This window comes from Chrysemys picta, chromosome 1 (assembly GCF_011386835.1).
Source record: "Chrysemys picta bellii isolate R12L10 chromosome 1, ASM1138683v2, whole genome shotgun sequence".
In the NCBI taxonomy this organism is placed as follows: domain Eukaryota; kingdom Metazoa; phylum Chordata; order Testudines; family Emydidae; genus Chrysemys; species Chrysemys picta.
In genome coordinates, this window is record NC_088791.1 from 105,301,315 (window position 1) to 105,316,494 (window position 15,180).

A 15,180-nucleotide genomic window follows, 5' to 3' on the forward strand; every position below is an offset into this window, starting at 1 on the left:
TTCAGATTCTTTAGGCCAGGTGACTAATAAATTGTTGCCTTGTTCTGAAAAAGCTGCCTGTGTCATTATAAATGCTCAATGAGAACATTGTGCCCTGAAGGGGTATAGTACAAGCCTCCTGCAGGCATCTGGCTTGGCTGGATTCTCTACAGGGAGCCTCGGAAACAGACAGGAATTGCTGGTGCCGGAGGTCCAGTTCAGGAATTGTGGAGGCCATGGGCTTGCCCCTGCAGAACTGTATGGGTCCTTGGGGCCCAGCACACTGAGGTGTCACTCCCAGGAGCTTGGTTATAGGCTGGGGCATAGACCAGACTCTGTGACAAAGGTCTATCTAAAGTTCCATGTGTTCCTGGATCTGGGATTCCTCTTCTGTTTGCTTACCGCAGGTGATGTCTTTAGGAGTTCTGTGCTCCCAGCAACCACGGGGGACATAGGCAAGAATAGATCAAAGCAAATGTCCTGAACAGTTTTAGAACAGCAGCAGTGAAAATTCTCCCTCTTCATACATTTGAAAATTGTAAGCATCCTTTACTATGTGTTTTTTTTTTTTAAAGATAGTTCTCATTCAGCGACTTTTATCAAGGTGAAAAGAGAACAAAAATCCACAAGAAAAATATAAAAGGAGATCCTTTTAATATGCAGGGAAGACAGTTTAATCCTACAAGTTGACTCATTGTTCCAACACTTATCTGTAGAAGGTACTGGCACTGCTGTTGCAGTTTATACTGGTGTGTGAGTGTAGAAGGAAGTTGGCAATCACAAGAGAGCTAATTTGCAGAGCTACAAAAATAATAATTGTTGGTACAATTTTTTTTAAGAAGAACTCTGTTCTGGTGAGAGATGCCAGACTGAAAGGCCTAAATACAGAAGTTCGCTCTTTATCAATACTGAGGTATATTTAGGCTTTGGAAATGTAAGATTCTCCATGCTGCCCCCTATTGGGCCTCAATCCAGGCGTGAGAGTTTGTGTACTTATTCTGTCTTTGACCTCCCTATTGACACTGTCACTAGCGTCCCCGTAGTGGTGGTTGTTTTTCTGATGCACTTTCCACTTGTAACTGTACTAGGGTGACCGGATAGCAAGTGTGAAAAATCAGGATGGGGGTGAGGAGGTAATAGGTGCCTATATAAGAAAAAGCCCTGAATATTGGGACTGGCCCTATAAAATTGGGACATCTGGTCACCCTAAACTGGATGGACCCCATGAATTCATTTCATACAGGCATTATAAGGGGGAGGCTTTCAAAAGCCCAAAGTGCAGTTAAGTGGAAGTCCATGGAAGTTGGCCGCCTAATCACCCTTTGTGCCTTTTGAAAGTCTCTCCCCCATAATTGTTGCTGAAATGCCTTTGTTTTTTGATTCTGTAGGAATGCAACAGTGTTGAGTGAGGACTTCAGTTTCCTTTAAAAATAATTCAAGTTGCTCTTTAACAAGTGTTCCAGTGGCAGTGATTTAAAATGGACCAAAAGTATCAGTAGTTTGAGTGAGAACGCTTTTGTGCTGGTTCAGACTGAATGAGAAGAGACCCAGCTATCTCCAATTGTCTGTATTTGGACTCTGAATTGTGTGATCTGAACCTTTTCTGCCTTCTGTCCTAAAGTGTTACCTTGGACTGTTACTTGCATGGTGGCTGCATTTCAGAGGTGGATTAAATCAGTTTTCAACCCTGTCAGGATTACGATTCCCCCCACAGTCTGGCCTGCAAGGCCTCTTGGCTGGGGGTGTCTCCCTGTGCTGGGCCCGCTGCCCAGAGTCCCCCTCACTCTCCCCAGCTGCTCACCGCACCCAGGGTCTGGACTGCTCCAGCTGCTGCTCTGCCTCCAGCTCCCTGGGCTGGTTTTCTGGCCCCTCTCATGGCTCTGGTTGCTGCAGCTCTGCTCCCAGTACTGACCTGCTCCCTGGGCTGCTTCTCAGGTTCTCTCTGTCTGGCACAGCCCTCACTTCGTTGCCAGCTTTTCATGCTGTAAATAAAGCAACCTGCTTTCACAATAAGTCAAAAACACAGGCTAATCCCATTTCAAAACCAGGCCAAAACAAGCCAATCCCTGAAAGAACCCCAACACTCTGTGTGACGGGATCCCCAGGGTGCAGTCTCGGACTGTGGGAACACTGTGTCCCCCTGAACACTTCCAGCCTGGGCGCTCTCTCACAATGCCTTGCTAGTTGCTGGTGAATGTAGCTCCCTTGCTGGACAATGGTGGTTGATGGGTTGTTAACTTGTTTGACACCCTGCCTGGGTGTTGGTTACTTTCCTTGCTGTTGTGTCTGGGGAGCTAATATCTGGACAAAATTCTCATAACTTCCTATACATTAATGATATACATAGATGGATAGAGAAATGACTGACTTCCAGCAGATCATAACCCTTCCCCTGATACCTCACAAGGCACACTTTATATGTAAGATCACGATTATATAAAAATTAGGAATATGGGGGTTTCGGGATGTTCCCCCAAGGTATAGAGTGTCACACTCTATATCTGTGGCGCATAATTCTGCACACATAATTGTTTCATAATCAAACGATCTGATAAGGAGGCCAAACTGAGGTTCCTTTAAAAATATGGCCCTTTATGCCTAAATTTAGGGAACACTTAATGTTGTCTAAAGGTTAGAGCAGCACACTGGGTTCTATCTCTCTCTGTGCCACTGATTCATTGGATTTCCTTAGGCAAGTCATTTAATCTCCCTGAACCAAATTCATGGGCATTGTGTTCCAGCTAATCCCCATCCCTCTGCCAATTTCCCACTGTCCCTGCCCACCTCTGCTGCCCCCCAGCCAGACTCCAGTCCTCCCCCCCTCCCCCCAGCCCAGTTCTGTCCTCCAGCGGTCCTGTGCCCGGTTCTGCCACCCCCCAGCTTAGCTCCTCCACAGCCCAGTTCCTCCACTCCCTGAAGTCCCATGCCCGGTTCTACCCCACCAAGCTCTGCTCCCTCCACTCTGTTACCAGCCCGGCTACCCCCGGTGCCCTGCCCGCAGGTGACATAGCAGCTGGCGCTAATTGCCAATCATCATTCAAGCTTTCTGATTAGCTGGGCCAGGGGCAAGCCGCCCCCCCTTCCAAAAAAAGCTACAAGCCACCAGCTACTTTAAAAGCCCTAACAAGTCCAAATACTGTACTAGCCAGCCTGCAATGCACAAGCCAACTAAGTCTAAAACAAGCCCAATTTCTGCTTATTTTCCATGGGTTTGGTATCACAAGTCATCCCCACTCTGTCTCTGGCAGCTCCACGGACCCCTCTGGCCTCTTGCCTTCTTCATTAGCCTGCCCGCCCTGTCAATCAGGCTGACCTGGAGCATTGGCTCTCCGTATTGCCCCTGGGGCAGTGTTTCTCAAATGCTTGTAGCCACAGCCTCCTGGGCTGGGGGGAGAGGGGCAAAGCAGTGGTCCCTCCTTGAGGGCCACTAGCATTGGTTGGACTCTGCCCCCCCTCTGGAGACACAAATGCTGGAGGAGGAGGCTGCTAGTGAGTTCCCCACCTTCCTGAGGATGTAGGATTGGGCTCCAGCCTTGGGGTGGCGGGCAGCAGGCTCTGCCATGGGGCTCCAAGCCTCCATTGCCCGTGACCCCCGCTGCCTCTGCTGGCCTATCATGCATTCCCTCCTGTCTCCCACTTCCTGACCTCCCTATCCAAGGCTTAATTTGTCCTCAGGCTTGCCAGGACTGAGTAAGTCTGCTGCTGTGAAACGTGATATTTGTATGTTTTTTTAATACCACTTTCACAGCAGCAGATTTACTAGCTAGCACAGGGGCAGGCAAACTTTTTGGCCGGAGGGCCACATCAGGTTTCTGAAATTGTATGGAGGGCCAATTAGGGGAGGCTGTGCCTCCCCAGCCGCCAGTCGTGGCCTGGCCCCCACTCCCTATCCGACCCCCCCCCCCCCCGCTTCTCGTCCCCTGATGCCCCCCCCCAGGACTCCTGCCCCATCCAACCCCCCTGTTCCCTGATGGGGGGGGGCCCCCCCGGGACCCCTGCCCCATCCACCTCTCCCTGTCCCGACTGCCCCCGGAAGCCCTGCCTGCCCTCCATCGCCCAATCCAACCCCTCCTCTCATTCCTGACTGCCCCCCTAGGACTCCTACCCCATCCAACCACCCCTTATCCGTCCCTTGACCGCCCCCTGGAACTGCTGCCCTTGACTGCCCCCTGCCACCCCATCTAAACCCCCTCTCTCCTTCCTGACTGCCCCCATTCAACCCCCCTGTTCCCTGCCCTCTGACCACCCCAACCCCTATCCACACCCCCGCCCCCTGACCACCACCCCGAACTCCCCGCCCTCTTACCACGCTGCCTGGAGCACCGGTGGCTGGTGGCGCTACAGCTGCACCGCCTAGAGCATTGCGCTGGTGGCGCAGTGAGCTGAGGCTGCGGGGGAGGGGAAACAGCAGGAGAGGGGCCGGAGGCGAGCCTTCCGGGCCAGGAGGTCAGGGGCTGGGCAGGAGGGTCCCGCGGGCTGTAGTTTGTCCACCTTTGAGCTAGCAAGTCTTTTTTTTTTTTTTTTTTTTTTTAAAGGGGGGCAACCAAAGAAAAGGAAAAGGAGCAACAACAAAAAAGACAAGAACCTGCAGAACACCTTATTTGTGTTTCTATTCTGTCTAGGTCCTGTAAAGACACAACTGTACATGATGTTTATTATTGAGTCTGCAAAAATATTCAATAAATTACAATGAGGTGTGTGTGTGTGTGTGTGTGTGTATGTATGTATGTATGTATATATATATATATATAATTTTCCCCGTAAAGTTAAGTATTTTAGGAACAATTGTCAGCACAGCCACCAGCAAGAGTTGGTGGCTGCACTTTGAGGCCACCAAAAAATTTGTTGTGAGAACCCCTGCCCTGGGGACTGTCCGTCTCAGGGTCCTGATTTCCTATCGATCCTTCCTCTTTCCTTTTGGTACTGGGGAGTAAGCCAAACAAAAAAACCCCCCCACGCACTGAGTTTTAGTAAGGGGCCAACAGTCCCTTTACACAGGGCTCCCTGTGGTGTGGCCCTGGGCAATTGCTCTGCTTGCTACTCCCTAATGCCGGCTTTTAATCTACTGAAAAAGTTGTGGCACGGGTGGGCCATGGAATTTTTATACCGGGCGGGGCTCAGAAGGAAAAAGGTTGAGAACCTCTGGATTAAATGATTCCTGGCATGTTCGTTTAAGGTAGCAAATCACATTTTAGGATCCTTTGGGATGGAAAGTTTTAGTCATTTTCTTTAATAATAATAATTAATAATTAATAGATGATATGGGGTCAGAAATGGGAGATGGTGATTGGGATGCTTGTTTTGTATCTTCATGACTAAAGAATCACAATAAGCACACGCAAGTATTTTAGAGAGAGAAATGTTCCGAGCCTGCCCTATAAAACTGAAAAGAAATGACTGATGCGTTCCATGGGCATGGAGGAAAGGGAGCAGTATGCACTGTGGAAAATCCATCTTTAGAACAGTACTGCCTCTCGTAGGATTGGCCATGCTTGTGTCTTGCACTTGTTCGAGCATGACTTTCTCTCCTTGATTACAGTTTGACAATAGTTAAATACCTTGTCCTGTCAATAACGGTGTTTTTGATTTTGACGGCGATAGGATAGGCAAATAAAGGCCTATTTTTCTAGCCTGCGTATCCAACAGTGGAGAATTACAATGCATGCCTACTATTGCAAATATTTAGAGGCGCATGGGAAGTGATGCACTAGTGAGTCCTTGGCTCTAGAAATTCATGTAAACAATGGTTTGAAGTGGTCATGACACTCTTTTTGGGTCAACCAGTACTAGTCCTGGAGTTTGTTTAGTAGTGTTATCATTCAGGGCACTTAAAGATAAGAGTATACATGTATTTGTCCCTTTTTAACAGCCTTGTCACTAGCCAGCATCATTACTAGTCAATGACCTAATTCCTCCTTCTTTTTTTTTTTTTTTTAAACTACCCTTTAGTCTAATAAAAACCTTTTCTTGTCTCCAGTGGCCAGTACAGTTGACAGGAGTCTGTTAATGCTGAGGTAAGGCCCAGTCCTGCAAGTTGCTCCCCCGGAAGGTTCTGTGCACTCCAAATTTCCAGTGACTTTAATGGGATTCAAGACAAGTCAGCACTTTGCAGTACAAGGCTTTTAGGTTGCAAGCTGTCCTGGAGCTATAAAATGAGGGGGTATGTGAGTGTAGCTGCACCATTTCCATTACTTGACTACACATCACTGACTAGTTAAACTCTTAATTTATGCTCAAGGGAGCCAAATCTTGAATCTGTGTTTCCTTGTGCAGGAGAGAGAATAAGCGCCAAAATCAGCACTGCCTGCAAAAACAGAGCAAATAAACCAGGGACTTAATTTCCACTTTCAAGATATTATAGCCCAATTCATTAAAGATTCCTGTATTTATTAGCTGTTAATGCAGGATGCCTGATTGCTTGCAAGAAGTTACATTTCTATCTTCTGCTTACTTTTTGGAGTATGAAAAGAGAACCCCCTGTGTGTGTGTGTGACTAATGGAAACTATCATACTCTGTCTGTGTATGCCATGCCGCTGTCTGGAATTGTTTCCTGAAATGCAATTACTAAATATGAACACACACACTAAGCCTCCTGCCCCTCGAAGGAAATATAATAACCGCTGCAAAGTTTGCATCTTGACTGAAACTACCCCGGAGTTTGGATATTAATCAGATCAGGTGGTTTGATTCAGGCCCATCTCTAATAATAGACAAAAAAGTGTCATGCATCTTAAATGTAACCTTTGCAGTGCACCAGGGAAGGACTTATTAATGTTGGTAGTCAGAATGCCTGTTACTGCAGAGTTGAGAACCTGAACTTTAACATTAGCCTCCGGTCAAAAATAATCAACATGCAGCTATTCAGGCTGAATGTAATTCTTTAAACCAAATGTACTAGCAGTTTGTACCAGAACAAACACAGTTCAGGGTTTTGATCCTTTCTCTACGCTAGGGTAAGATGAAGAGAATGTTCCACACCACTGGAATAGGCACATTGGGCTTAAAGATTGATTGGTTCACTAAATACTATGGATCTGATCACCAGTTTCCCCCTCCATCCTTTCTCTGTGGCTCAATGAGCATGTAAACCCCATGGGACAGATTACATATACAGTCGAAGGATGTGTTTTGAATATAAATCCTTAAGGATGTTTCCCTGCATGACTGGATGAAATATGCTTTTTCATTAATGCAACACACTCCAAAATTGCATCCTGGGAACAAAGGGGTTGGCTTCAGAACATGGCAACTGATCTTATTTTCTGCTTTCAGCAACATGGGCTTTTACCTGTTTCTTAGACTTTTATAGGGAGCCAATCACCACAGCAACTAGGCATTTTAAAGGGCCTGCTCCTTCACTGGTACACATTGGTACGATCTCTGCCATCGTCCACTAACTAAGAATCTGTTTTCATGTATATAGTCTGCTCACTTCATGAGCAATCCATAAATAAGGAAAACTATAATTGTCTGTAACAGTTTGCTGCTGATGAGACAGCATAGCTAAATTAACGTACATACATGAGAACCTTTTTGTTCTATCTTCAATGTGGAGTAGTGGTTAAAGCTGGGATTGGGAGGCAGGACTGCTGGGTTCCATTCCGAACTGGCACAGACACGTGGTGCAGATACTGCAATTATTTTGGTCAGTGCATCTCTGTTGTTGGCTAGAGACACCCGTTAGATAAGAGTTCTTCACTCTCTGTCTTCCCAGCACTTCACGGAGTTCCTGGATGAGTTTTCACAGGATGTCCTAGGCCAGCTCTTGAATGACCCCTTCATGTCTGAGAAAAATGAGATGATGGAAGTGGAGCTGTCCCCAGCATCCCCAGCTCCCCTCATCCAGGCAGAACACAGCTACTCCCTGTGCGGCGACTCTCGCCCCCAGTCCCCACTGACCCACGTTTCGACTGACGACAACTTCAATGAAGGTAATGGTGATGTGGATGAGTTGATGCTGACCTGTGTGGAAAAAATCGCTGTCGTGTGCATTACTTGTGAATGGCGCAATATCCTAGCTGCACAAGTCTAGGATGGTAATACTTTTAGTAAAGTAAAATGTGAGCATGCATGAGAGTGAATTATGACTAAAAATAAATTGGAAGAAGCGTATGTTTTTAATTTGATTATAAATCTGCAGACAGCATAAACTAAGATTGTCACCAGGCAGAGAAATTCCACTCAGCTGAAACTACTGATCATGAGCTACTGGAATTCAGCATATTACAACATGGGCTTATCAAAGGGGAATGAAATTTGAGGAAAGTAGGCTACAGGTGAGCTCTTTCTTATGAGCATAGAAGAAAGTTAGGGAATCATAAACCACACCATCCAAAAGTCTTCAAATTAAGCTGCTTAATGCAAGACTTTTAAATCCAGTGCTTAGCAGTTGGAGCTCTTCAATCCTCAATAGCATTGAAGAAATAACCACCTATTTTGGTGCCTAATTTATTAGGTCTGTCAAGTGATTAAAAAAATTAATTGCAATTAATCGTGCAATTGCACTGTTAAACAATAATAGAATACAATTTATTTAAATATTTTTGGATGCTTTCTATATTTTCAAATATATTGATTTCAATTACAACACAGAATACAAAGTGTACAGTGCTTACTTTATATTTATTGTTGTTTACTAATATTTGCACAGTAAAAAACAAAAGAAATAGTATTTTTCAATTCACTGAATACAAGTACTGTAGTGCAATCTCTTTATCTTGAAAGTTGAACTTACAAATGTAGAATTATGTATTAAAAAATAACTGCATTCAAAAATAAAAAATATATAAAACTTTAGAGCCTGTAAGTCCACTCAGTCCTACTTCTTGTTCAGCCAATCGCTCAGACAAACAAGTTTGGTTACAATTTGCAGGAGATAATGCTGCCAGCTTCTTGTTTACAATGCCACCTGAAAGTGAGAACAGGCGTTTACATGGCACGGTTGTAGCTGGTGTCACAAGATATTTACATGCCAGATGCGGCTAAAGTTCATATGTCCCTTCATACTTCAACCAGCATTCCAGGGGACGTGTGTCCATGCTGATGACCGGTTCCACTCAATAACCATCTAAAGCAGAGCGGACCGACGCATGTTCATTTTCTTCATCTGAGTCAGGTGCCACCAGCAGAAGGTTGATTTTCTTTTTTGGAGGTTTAGGTTCTGTAGTTTCCGCATCAGAGTGTTGCTCTTTTAAGACTTCTGAAAGCATGCTCCACACCTTGTCCCTCTCAGATTTTGGATGGCACTTCAGATTCTTAAACCTTGAGTCGAATGCTGTAGCTCACATTGGTATCTTCTTTGCATTTTGTCAAATCTGCTGTGAAAGTGTTCTTAAAACAAACATGAGCTGGGTGATCGTCTGAGACTGCTATAAGATGAAATGTGGGTAAAACAGAACAAGAGACATACAATTCTCCCCCAAGGAGTTCAGTCACAAATTTGATTAACACTTTTTTTTTTTTTTAATGAGCATCATCAGCATGGAAGCATGTCCTCTGGAATGGTGGCCAAAGCATGAAGGGGCATACGAATGTTTAGCATATCTGGCACATATATACATTGCAACGCCGGCTACAAAAGTGCCAAGCGAACGCCTGTTCTCACTTTCAGGTGATGTAAAGAAGCAGCAGGCAGCATTATCTCCCGTAAATGTAAACAAACTTTTTTGTCTTAGTGCTTGGCTGAAAAAGTAGTAGTACTGAGTGGACTTATAGGTTCTAAAGTTTTACATTGTATTGTTTGAGTGAAGTTATGTAACAAAAAAAATCTACATTTGTAAGTTGCACTTTCACGATAAAGAGATTGCGCTACAGTACTTGTATGCGGTGAACTGAAATACTATTTATCATTTTTACATTGCAAATATTTGTAATAAAAATATTAAGTGAGCACTGTACACTTTGCATTCTGTGTTGTAATAGAAATCAATATATTTGAAAATGCAGAAAACATCCAAAAATATTTAAAAATTTCAATTGGTATTCTATTGTTTAACAGTGCGATTAAACGCAATAATTTTTTTAATCAATTTTTTTTAGTTAATCGTGTGAGTTAACTGTGATTAATCAACAGCCCTATAATGTATGTATTTAGGAATTTAACTTCAGATGCCCAAGTCTGAAAATCTAGGTCACTGCAATTAAAGTTCAACATACTGCTGCCATTCACTGGAAATGAGATGGGGGTGGGTAAGTGAGACAAGAAGCATCCAGTGTCATTTCTCTATGGGGTAATTGTAGATATAAGACTAGAAAAGAACCTCTCTGGGAAATGAAGGAGAGGGGAAGAAAAATAAACCAAAATGTTAGTTAGCTAAGGCTTGCAGGAAAAAGATGAGGTAGCAAAAAAGCAGAATGGGTTAATGCTGGAATGAGGTTGATGTGAGTAAGAAGGACTTCTGTAAATATATGGAGGGGGGAAAAAACCCTAGAGAGGAAGAAGGCTCACTAATAAACAAGGAAGGAGATGTAATCAACGGACCAAATTCTCAGCTGGTGGACATGGGCAAAGGTCTGACAGCTGAGGATCTGACCCAATGATTCTAAAACGGTTGAGATACTGAATTACTTTTAGAAATTAGGCTCCTAAGGGGAAAAATAGGGGGAAAGAGTTGTGGACAACTGAAGCAGTAATAGAAACCTTGTGAAGCTGCTCAGACAATTGTAGATAGGTACAACTCTTATCGGGTGCATGGACATAGGGGAAAGGCTGTGGATCAAGGAATGGTGAGCATTAGCAGCTTTTCATAGCAGAGTTGCTGGCATAGGCACTGACTTGCAGAGCAGGGATATGAGGGAAACATGGGGGTAGGAAGGGAGGGAGGAGATTCAGCCCGAGCTTGCCAGTTCTAGGGGGGAAAGCATATTTATGTGAAGATGCCAGCAGGTAAGATAAAGCTCTGACAGCCAGTGGCTGGGAGGGGGATAGGATAGGACTGTGAATAACTCACTATTAAGAATAAAAGCCTTGACAGACTTTTACTCATAATAACTGGTTTACATTTCAAGGCTATTTTTGCAATGAAAAGCAGTACAATCATAAGCTGCATTTAAAAAAAAAAAAAAACGGGGGAGACTAGTGCTTAGGTCTATAGGATTAGCAGTCTAAGCCGTTCATAACGATCACCAAAAATCTGAGTTTCCAAAGATTCTAGTTTTGTGGTACTTAACTCTAAAGTAATCCAACCACACTTCCTAAAATCACTCAAAGGCACTGGCCCTCATTGAGGACAACTGAATGAAACCAATGAAGTTTCTAGGTGAAAGAGTTTGTGAAATGATCCAGAAAATGTTACTTACCAACAAGCTCCAATATCACTCATGTTTCCAGGCTGCCTTGTCTGATTATCTTCACGCTATTTATGTGGGAAAATTTCTCTTATGGCCAGAGAACATGCAAGCACAGAGAACCAGAAATTTCAGTTAGCATCTTTTTGAAGAAGTTATAATGAAGGAAGTGATCTGGGCTTTGTTAGCTACCTTTATGGACAAGTCCAATGAAATTCAATAGGGGTGAAACATCAGGAGTTAAATAGGGCTCAAAATGTTTGTTAAAAATCTATAGACTTTAATAGAGAATGATATTCTTACTATATAATTCAATAGATGGGTTTAAAAATAGAAAATTAGAAAGCTTTTCATCTGTTAAATTATATAGAACATTCCCATAAGAGCTGTTAAGATCATAACTCTGGAGTGGAGTCACTAGCATAGCCCTATAGTCGCTGTTGAAACAAAAACAGATTGGAGAATACTTGGGGGAAAATTTACTGCGTTTATGGCTGCAAGATGTAACACTCGGGGGTGTTAAATACATTGACTAAGTGTTGAACTAATTGTCCTGATGACTTGTGGAGGGGGGGAAAAATCCAGAGAACTGCGGAAGTACTGTGGGTAAAACAGAACAAGGTTAAGAACTGAATTCCTCACTTATCTTCAATGAAGTGAGGTGCAGGTGGAGCACAAGCACTGATAATTCCTGTCCAATTTTAACTTCAGTCCTTGGGGGAATAATGGGACAAATACTAACAGAGCATCTGCATATGACTAACCGATAACAGGACTAGGATCGGGGTGAAAGCAACTTAACTGGCTTACCTATACGCAGGGCGGCCGGGGTCCTGGGCAAGGTGTGGAGGGGGCCGGCTCTGGGCCCCCCCAGAAGGGCAGGGGCTTTGGGCAGAAGGTGTGGGGTTGGGGCCAGACTCCCCTAGTCAGCCGTGAGCACTGCCCAGCCCGTGCCGCCCGGAGCTCTAGCCGTGATTTAAAGGGCCTGGGGCTCCAGCCACTGGTGCGGTAGCGGCAGTCACGGCCGGGAGCCCCAGGCCGTTTTAAATCGCCGGGCCCTGAGGTAGCTGCCTCTTTTGCCCTTCCCCCTTCCGCCCCATCAGTGGCCCTGCCGGTACAGTCAGCTGTGGACCGGCAGCCACTTCCTTACCAGTACACCATAACAGCTTACTTTCCCCTCTGACTAGGATCGACAAATTCCATAATAGGTGTTATGAAACAATCTTGCATTTTCCAGGAGAGGCCCTGGGTACTTGAAATCGGGGGGGGGGGGGGGGAAATCAAGAGATGAGGCCAGATAAGAGGCTGAGTGTAAAGAATGTGTAAAGGAATTACATTCTCTAAAATATTAGCCCACTGAGCAGATGGCTTGACACCTACTGCTGTATATTTGCATTCACTCCATGGAGATGAGTTGTGATCTTACTAACACTGGAGAAAATTCTGCAGGAGGGGAGCCAGAAGCAGGCTAGATAAAAAGATTCTGCATATATTTGCGGAGGGAATCTGAAATGATGAGGAAAAGAGAGCTCAGAAAAAAGTACAGGCCAATCGGATCAGATTTTGACACAAATTAAGGATCCAGCCCTATAGAATGGGGCTCTTATTTTGTAAGACTTCATGTGGGGCAGCGTGACCCTCTCCTCAGGGAACCCAGAACTGTAAGCCACCGTGTAGCCCATACGCCATGTAGCCTATATGCAAGTGAGAGCTTTGCTGCTGCTAAACTGTATCCGCTTCCTGACGCTCCAGCCTGTCTGCCTCTGCCAGTCAAAACCTTGCTTTGCAGGTAACAATCAGTGAACCCCAGTTCCAGAGTTTCCCAGAGATGTCTTCCTGTGGTGTCCGGTCCCCTCACTGGGACGCTCACAGAAGTTACTAAGGTTGCTGCTGCCAAGGAGACAGAGCACACACCAGCCTGTTAGTGTAGCTGAGGACTCCCACTTTACCTCAGTATAACAGCACTGAGATGGTTTTGTAATCAAACAAGAATAAGTTTAATACAGAACACAGATTTAAGTGATATCAGCCAAGAATAAAAGATAGAAAAGGGTTACAAATAAAACAAAAACCACGCTTTTTAGTGCCTAAAACTGAATTTGAGCAAGCTATCCCTTTGCCTAAAACAGTTTCTCACGGCAAATTTTCAGCAGCTCCTGCCTTTCAGGCCAAGAGGATTGACTGTTCACAGGCTCCGAGGTGCTGTTCTCTGTCCCCTAAATGATGAACATAAGAACATAGGAATAGCCATACTGGGTCAGACGAAAGGTCCATCTAGCCCAGTATCCTGTCTTCCGACAGTGGCCAATGCCAGGTGCTTCAGAGGGAATAAACAGAACAAGTAATCATCCAGTGGTCCATCCCGTCCCCCGTTCCCAGCATCTGGCAAACAGAGGCTAGGGACATCACCCCCATACCTATCATATCCCCCTTTAGTTGTCTCTTTTCCAACCTGAAAAGTCCCAGTCTTATTCATTTTTGCTCATATAATCCATCTAGTGATGGATCACTAGACTATCTTTGTGCTCCCCTTATGTTTCCCAGGGTCCATTGTCTTGGCCTCAAGAGCCAGGAAGACTTCCTGGGGGTGCAGATTGTCCCCTGATGTGCTCACTAAGCTGTTTCCCCAGCTGCTTGGTAGCTTGATTGTTTTGTTTACCTTTATATGTAAATGTACTTTCATTGTCTATGGCTTACAAAGATTGATCCAGACAGGTAAATACACATTCCTTTGTCTATGGCAGGCTTGTTTATCAAGTCTGCCCCCAAAACATATTTTAGGAACATAACTCTTTACATACCATCCATCCCATACATCACGCAATGATATTCATGGCCAGCGTGTCACCAGTTTTGGTGCGATATCTTACTCAATTCACTTTTACAGTACAATAATATTGTATACAATCAGATTATTCAATTGCTTATTCTTTGGAATTCAGACCTCCTGTTCCCCCCTGGGGTGTCTGGACCATGTCGTCACACAAAGATGCTTTTCTGTTTTGTGGTTGAAGGCAATAACTTAGCATGGTGTGTGTGTGTGTGTGTGTGTGTGTGTGTTTAAACACCCTGGCCTAGCAATAAGCATTTATGGCTCAACCATGCAAGGTGCTGAGTGCCTTCTACTCCTGCTGAAGTCAGTGCGCGCTGACTGCGGGGAGAGGAGTAGGAACATTGTTGGATGAGACCTTTAGCCTGTAACACTAAGGGTGTCTATATGCTGCACACTTTTTACAGCAGTGCGTGGGGTACATATGCTGCATGCTCCCTAGCACAGGTGTGTGTATATATAGCAGTGTAGATGGTGAGAGACTGCTTAAGTGAATAAAGACATGCCCAAACCCTTAAGTTATGTACCCAACACAGCTCTCCACATACCCAAGTAGTGCCTCCCCCGTCTATGTTGCTATTTTTAGCTGCGTAGTGTCCTGCTGCTGGAGCCGTTCCCCTCCTCAGGGGAAGGTTCTGACAGGAGGGAAGCACTGGGGAAAAGCTACCAGCAGCTCCCTGCCGCTGGAGCTTTTCCCTGCTGCCTCTCTGCCAAATGGAACCTTTTCCCCACTGCTGTGTGTAGCTACACACGGCAGCCTAGATGCAGCCTGCTTTTCACTGTGGGGCATAGCTGCACGTACCCTGCAAGCCGCTGCCAGTGGTGTGCAGTGTAGATGTAGCCTAAGGGAAAGTATCATACGTACTTTCAAAGGGAAGCAATAACTACCAGCTACCGTCATGGCACCACAAGTAACAATTCTATAGCATATGCCTTGCCACCTATTACTTTATCAAGGCTGCTTATTACATTACCGTATATATTCCATCATAAGCCGGTTTGTTTATAAGGCGACCCCCCTCCAAGATGGATAAGTAACAATAGCAAATTTTTATGACCCATTCAGGGGTCGGCAAACTTTGGC

At 44.9% G+C, this 15,180-nt stretch overlaps 1 protein-coding gene across 2 annotated transcripts in view; it reads left to right on the forward strand.

The window, feature by feature from the left end:
* CREB3L2 (cAMP responsive element binding protein 3 like 2) overlaps window positions 1–15,180 on the forward strand; it is a 114,145-nt gene that overhangs the window by 59,297 nt on the left and 39,668 nt on the right. For both annotated transcript variants that reach the window (XM_005296356.4, XM_042851904.2), the window contains exon 2: window positions 7,695–7,911. In XM_005296356.4, the coding sequence (XP_005296413.1) occupies window positions 7,695–7,911 (217 nt within the window). The remainder of the gene's footprint in view (window positions 1–7,694; window positions 7,912–15,180) is intronic.